We start from the raw sequence: 7,217 nt of genomic DNA on the forward strand, positions 1-7,217 counted from the left end.
AATTTTTTTTAAACTAAAATCACAAATAATTTACCAAACTAATAATTCAGAATAAAAATAAAATTATTCTGCTTAAAAACTGTGTTGTTATATTTAATTTTTTCTTCATCAAAATTGAGTTTAGGGTTCTATTTTAATCATTTTATAAAATATAGGATCTAAAAAGTAATTTATCAAAACACAGATTCCAAATAAGTAATGAAACAAAACACATAGTAAAAAAAAAAAAAGTATAATCCCATAAATCAATTGTCGTTGGTGATTGGAGTAGACAGACATTGATGTCGTTTAGAGTAAGAATCAGGAAATCCTAACTAAAGATCGTCCGGAAAAAATAATTCTTTCCCTTTCTCCCTCTGCTAAAAGAAGTATAACCCTAACCCCCAAATCGTCCAATTTTCCTTATCGAGGACACCAATTTTCGCTGCCTCTTTCCAATTCGTAGCAGAGTGTGTCCGAAGCTCATTCATGGCAGAAACGAAGAGCCACGAAGAGCCAGCATTACACCCCAAACGTAAACCCGATGTCTCTCTGGATGAACCCGTCGACTACCCCAAGAAAAATCCAAAGATCGAATCTTCCGATAAAGAAAATCAAGCCCCACTGGAGAATTTGGACTCGGTCAAAGAAGCTGAAGCTGGGTCTGACGACGAGGGAGATTACGGATCCGAAGATGAAGACGAAGACGAAGACGGAGAAGAGTCGAATGGAGAGGAAGAGGAAGAGGTAGACCACAAGGGGAAAGGGATTATGAGGGATGATAAGGGCAAAGGAAAATTGGTTGCTGAAGAAGAAGACGAGGACGAGGATGATGATGATGATGATTCGAGTAATAGCGGAGGCAGTGAATTGGAAGATGGGGATAGTGATTTGTCAGATGACCCACTTGCCGAAGTCGATTTAGATAACATTCTTCCATCGAGGACTCGGCGGAGGCAGGTTCAGCCTGGGGTTTACATTGCCAATGATGCGGGAAACGCTGAAGACGATGATAGTGATGACAGTGATGCTTGAATTGAGTTGAGTTGAGTTGAGGAAGGTTAGTCACATTTAGCAAAACTTTGATACAATGCACTAATGCCAGTAGTTTCTGAGCTAGTGAGATTTCTACTTTGTTGAGGCTGGAGATGAGATTATGTCTTGATATACGGCTATGTTTGTCACAACTTCATATTATTAAGTCTTGATATTATTCTTGACTTCATTTTTTCTTCAAGATCATGCCTTTTCTTTAAACTCTTATCTTTTTTATATACCAAAGGCTTTGTAAATTAAATAATTTACATTGACTTGTGAAATCCATTAGCTATTATCTACGAAGTGGACTATGTATTGAGAACTCTCCGAATACAAATGCTAAACAGGAAACTTATAACAATGGATGGCATGAGTTGAAATTTCATAAAACCAAGCGATTAGAAAACAAATTTGTAATCTATGTCGGCAATACAGATATGTACTACTAGTACTTGAAAGAATCCTTACTTGTTTGTTCCCAGTCCATTGGTTTAGTGCTTAAAAGCAGTTTGAAAGCTGCCTCTGTTGGCATATCCATACATTTTTCTTATAGGCAGGTGTGGTTGTGGTTCTGCTCTTTAATTTTATCGAATTAGCAACGTTGATGTACTTTTATGGTAGCATATGTGGTATGTGGTATGTGGTATGTGGTATGTGGAACGTATTCAGCGCTCTTGGACGGATGCAAAGGCACTTGAAAAGCTATCAAGCACAGTGATGTGATATTTGGAAGAACAACCATTATTCAATGTTGCACTGTTCTTGGTTGTTCTGCTGTGTTTGGAAAGTCACTAAGAGTTGATATAATGTCTTTGCCTGCCCAAAAATATGTGATTTTTGGTCTTTGTATGGTGACTCTATTGTTTCTTATGATTCAGAATGAGAATCTTTTTTTTCAATGTTCCTCATTTTCTTTGGAATTGCCCTACATGTTGTACCATTGGGATCTCTGTTTTGTTTATTATGCAACTTTTGAGATGTATTAGATTTTGGCCCCATTGGGTGTGTATTTCCGGGAAACAAGTAACTTGATACATTTTTTTTATTATTATTATTATTATTATCCATCAAAATTGTATATGTTTGTTCTTTTTCAAGTTGGCCTTGGCCCTATGCATACTTTTTTTCTCTTACCCCTTGCTCTTGTCAATGACTATGGTGTCAAGAGTGGAGGGTCTGCATAAATCTCAGGTATGAATCTGACCAAAGATCCAACTGAGAAATAAATTATATCACATTCTTGCCACTGTAGGACCTTTGACAAGTTCGATCTTTGGATGCTTTGATAAGTTGGGTTTGAGGTGTTTGCTTCACAGTTCCTTCACACACTCGATTAGTCATTTACTCATTGCTAGTCCTATTCTGTCATGGTAGCTCTAATCCATCATTTCAGTGGTTGAATATTCCGAATGGTTTTTTCATGAATTAAAGTTCAAGCAAGTAGAGCATAGTGATGGTTTCGATTGGATAATTGGGATTTGGGGGGGAGAGGTCAATCATTCTGTGAGGTGAGGACCAGTTTTGTTTAAAGATTTATAATAAGCTATAAAGCACTCACACTACTAAAAAATTTGGCCCAAAGAGGGGGCTGAGTGTGAGTGCAAGACAATGGTCGATGCTTTCTTATCAGAATATTCATATTCAAACACTGATTCCTACTGCTAAGACTAGAATAGGGTCCATGGTGATGCTAGCCCACAGTCCATTTTATCAATCTAACCAAAAAGTAACCGCCCTCCTTATCATTTGTCAGCTCTTCAATTGGACGTTTCTATCCACACTCCACTAGCTCATAGTATCCATAGTACTCCTTGTGAACCCACTCATAGCCTCACTTTGTCACTCTTATCCCAAATTTTGTATAGGAAAACCCCCAAAAAAAAAAAGAAAAGAAAAAAAACAATTAACGACCGAAGTGGTGGTACAGTGGTTGGGATGCCTGTTTGATTCCTTTCAAGTCCCATAATTGTCATTCTTCGATATGATGAATTTAAGGATCTCAACTCCAGCCCCTCCTCTTCTTCTTTTCCCTTTATTTTTGATAACCATGGGTGTTCGAACAAGTTTGCGTATACCTTGACTAATCCCATGGGTCCCCAAGAACCACCCTTTACTACTAGGCCAACCATTTTGGTGGTAGATAATTCAAAATTAGTACGAGTTAGAAGTCTAATGAACATCTAACATGATAAGATTTTATTAAATATTCTACATTATCCGTAACATGTTTCGAAGCTAAGTTTAATACTTATACCTTGAAACATCTATATAAGAATAACTTTTATTTTATTATAAAAAAACTAATTTTATTTTACGACAATTATAAATAAGAATAATTTCTAAAATATAATTAGTTATACGTTTATAAGTCTTGCATTAAAAAATGATATTATACTATATAGTAATAATTATGTATACGGTTAAATAAATATATATATATTATGTCATTTATTTGTATTCAAAATAGAAAATCAAAATTATTTCATATTTAAATTACATAAATTACTTTTAAATGTGTAATAATTTATTAGAGAATTTTTTTTTTATTATTATTGTTAAAGTTGATATTTTTAGATGTTTGTAAATCTTTTTGAACCTATATCTCTATTCTCAATTTAACCTATAACACTGCTCAATAATTTAACCCATCCTACAAATATCTGAAAATAGAAAATTGAAAAAAAAAACTGACCATTCCACTTGAAACTTGCCCTTGCTTTGAATCTTTATTCTGACTATAAATCTCATAATCTTCTCTTTTATTACTCAAATCAGATATATCTTCTCACCAAAAGCCGAATCCCTCTCTCTTTTTAAATTTTAAAGGCTGTGAAAGCCTGAATTCACCCACATGTAGAGATATATATATATATATATTTATCAGAGAATAGTAATTGAGCATAATGAGTCACATGTGGGTTATGCTTAATCTAAGCATTATTTTCCACATAACTATGCCATCGATCAACCTGGACCAGCTGACATTAGCATCAATAGATTTTGCATACCGTACCTTTGCACATACTTTTTTTTTTTGTTTTCAAAGAAAAAAAAAAAGAGAAGATGACGTCAACACCCACATTTTTTATTTTTTTTATTTTTGGGAAATAAATGTGGTCCTCTCTTTCACTTGTTGATTTTCCTTTGCCATACTTATTTGAAAAACCACGACCTATTGTCCTTTGGGTCATTTTGGATTACTTGCAAAGTTTTAGAGTGTGACTTTTGTTAGGGACCACAGTAACAAAAAAAAGACATCTGTAAAATATGGATAGGACCACCACAATATGTTTTTTTCTCTCTTACAAAACCCCAAAACAAAAAGAGCGAGAGAGAGAGAGAGAGGAATTTCATGTCCATGCGTCAATGAAATTGATATCGCATGCCCCTAAATGTTGGTATCCATATTCCTTTTTGGGTACCAAAATTTATATGACTTGATAAAAGTAAATTATGAAACAACCCCTTTTTCTCCCCATCGCCCACCTTTGCTTTTTTGTTAGATTTTGAGTACATATATAAAAAAAAGAATAAATGTTGCTTAACAAACTAATCTTCTTTTGCCTATATTTAACAAAATTAAATAATTTTGTTTTGATAAATTTTTAAAAAATAATATTCCAAACACTCCCAACCAACACCCGGATTAGAAATTCTAGACCCCCTATAAATTTTTTTGGATAGTTAATCAGAAATTCTCGACAGTTTGTTTCAATTCTCAACAAACTAATCTTCTTTTGCCTATACTTAACAAAATATTTTTGTTTTGATAAATTTTAAAAATATAGTATTCCAAACATTTATGACACCGTATTAGAAATTCTCGACACTATAAAAAATTTCGGATAATTTATAAGAAATTCTCGACAGTTTGTTTCAATTCTTAACAAACTAATCTTCTTTTGCTTATACTTAACAAAATAATTTTGTTTTAATAATTTTTTTAAAAATAGTATTTCAAACAATCCCGACACCGTATTAGAAATTCTCGACACCCTATAAAAAATTTAGGAAATTTATAAGAAATTCTCGATAGTTTATTTCAATTCTTAACAAACTAATTTTTTTTTGCCTATACTTAACAAAATAATTTGTTTTGATAAATTTTAAATAAATAATATTCCAAACACTCCCGACGACAACTTATTAGAAATTCTCGACACCCTATAAATTTTTTTGGACAATTTATAAAAAATTCTCTACAATTTGTTTCGATTTTAACAGAGATCGTTATACAAAATGATTTTTATTAAGCTTTGAAAAGTTTGGATTAAAAATAAAGTAAAATAAAATTGTTGATTTAAGAATAAAGTTGATATGAGAGAGTAGGATAAGGTTGTTTTGTTCCCAAGTTTCAACTCCCTTCATGCAGATCACATGGCTGCAATTCTAGTTAATGATTGAAGGAGCATAAGAATAGATGGAAATGATGATGAAGCTTTCTTAATAAAAAGAAATATTTTTTTTTCTTTTTTTTTTTTAGAAAAGTTTCTTTTTTTTTTTTGAGGTTACACTTTCACCTTCAATTATGTTCTTCTGCTTGTAATTATATGCAAGTGGAGCTTTAATTATATTCAATTATCATCCCTTTTGGCCTAACCACTACCAAAAATTAAGACCTCTCTTTCATTGGTTTTACTCTCTCAACTCAACTAACACGTCATCACTTATTATTAATAATAATAATATTAATATTAACAATAATATTATTATTATTTTCTTGTTGATTTGTGCGGGCACAGTTGGCCAATGCCAGACAAAAATTTTGCCAGACTACAATAACCCCTTTTCTTCTCTCATATTACTAAATAAATTAATTAATTATTATTATTATTATAACTTTATATTAGTATTATTATTATTATTAATGATATAATAATAACACATTAATTATAATATAATCTCACAAAGCCATTCTTCTCCCACATGTACTGGTACAACTCTTTTTCTTAAACAAACCATGAAACCAACTACTTCCCTTTTCTTTTCTAAACTTTTGGAACCATAAATACTTTTAAAATTCATTTCTTGGCTCAAGCTCAGCCAATCCAAACTCATTTGGCTAATGGGTATTGGCTAAAATGACTCTGCACCAACTCAACTCAACTCTCTTGTGAGTTGTGGCCATGTTAAAGCATTGACCAATGGGCTGGCCCACCATCACGTGGCTACTGATGCTGCTCTTTGGTGAGTTTGGAAAGCCTTTTATTTATTTTTTTTTCTTTCTCTCTCTCTTTGGAAAATTCAACATAGTTGGGCTGAAATTTGGTAAAGAACATGCTCATCTGATTAGCTAGTTTAACTAAGAAAGTGCTTCTTATTACTTTAAATAGATAAGATAAGATAACATGAAAAGAAATCACCTTCTATGAACATATATATATATATATGTATATTGCTTTAGCAATTCTATGATGACTGTTACTGTTACTGTTTTCATTTTCATTTTCATTTAGTTATTTTCTGGCTTGGGTTGTGATTAATGTTTTTTTGATTCAATTCAACCGGACATTCAGGAAAGAAAATTTAAAATTTAAGATCGCTAAAGAACAACAGAACAAACAGCCAGTTACAAAGGAATAAAAGGAAAGAATAAAATTAGGGTGTGACTAGTATGTATCAATAAAAAGAGAGAGAGAGAGAGAGAAAGAAAGTTAGTTGAATTTGTTCTAATCTAATTCATGTCAACTTCATATCAAGCGTGAAAATAGAGTTCATATCAATCCAAATTCATCTCAACCACTCTAGAAGAAGTTACACATTACTCGATTACTCGTTTGTCTTAACGGCGATACGTTTTTAGCTATAATCGTTATGTTGAATTTTCGATGCTATTATTAATTAGAGAGCTCAAAATAAACCTATAACATTGCTCGTACTAATCTCACAACACGAGCAATGTTATGAATTTAACACTACATACTAAGCCAGGATTGCGTAAAGTAGAGGGCTTAAATCAAACCTAGCCTCTATAAGATATTGGCATGAGATTCATAATTCCAATCTCAACTCTAAAGCCAAGCCACAATGATTTAATAAAGACCAAAATCCATGATGTATTTCATTGACTCAAATCTATTTCAAAAACTAAAGGGCCACTAATTAAAGCTACAAGCATTCTTGTGCTCTTTTTTTTGTGTGTGTTATAATAGACTTTTAGTGAGTGTTACAAACCAGGTTATGACACACAAGACAATGCT

General features: G+C 32.4%; 1 protein-coding gene across 1 annotated transcript; it reads left to right on the forward strand.

Moving 5' to 3' along the window:
• Positions 1–300: 300 nt before the first annotated feature.
• LOC133816995 (histone H2A.Z-specific chaperone CHZ1) lies at positions 301–1,316 on the forward strand. Its single transcript, XM_062249366.1, has one exon. The coding sequence runs from the start codon at positions 469–471 to the stop codon at positions 1,012–1,014; it is 546 nt and encodes a 181-aa protein (XP_062105350.1). The 5' UTR covers positions 301–468; the 3' UTR covers positions 1,015–1,316.
• The last annotated feature ends 5,901 nt before the right edge of the window (positions 1,317–7,217 follow it).

Source organism: Humulus lupulus, chromosome 2 (assembly GCF_963169125.1).
Source record: "Humulus lupulus chromosome 2, drHumLupu1.1, whole genome shotgun sequence".
NCBI classification, from domain to species: Eukaryota; Viridiplantae; Streptophyta; class Magnoliopsida; order Rosales; family Cannabaceae; genus Humulus; species Humulus lupulus.

Bases quoted from the DNA above. Each gene is read 5' to 3' on its own strand.
- LOC133816995 (XM_062249366.1), top strand. From the start codon at position 469: ATGGCAGAAACGAAGAGCCACGAAGAGCCAGCATTACACCCCAAACGT.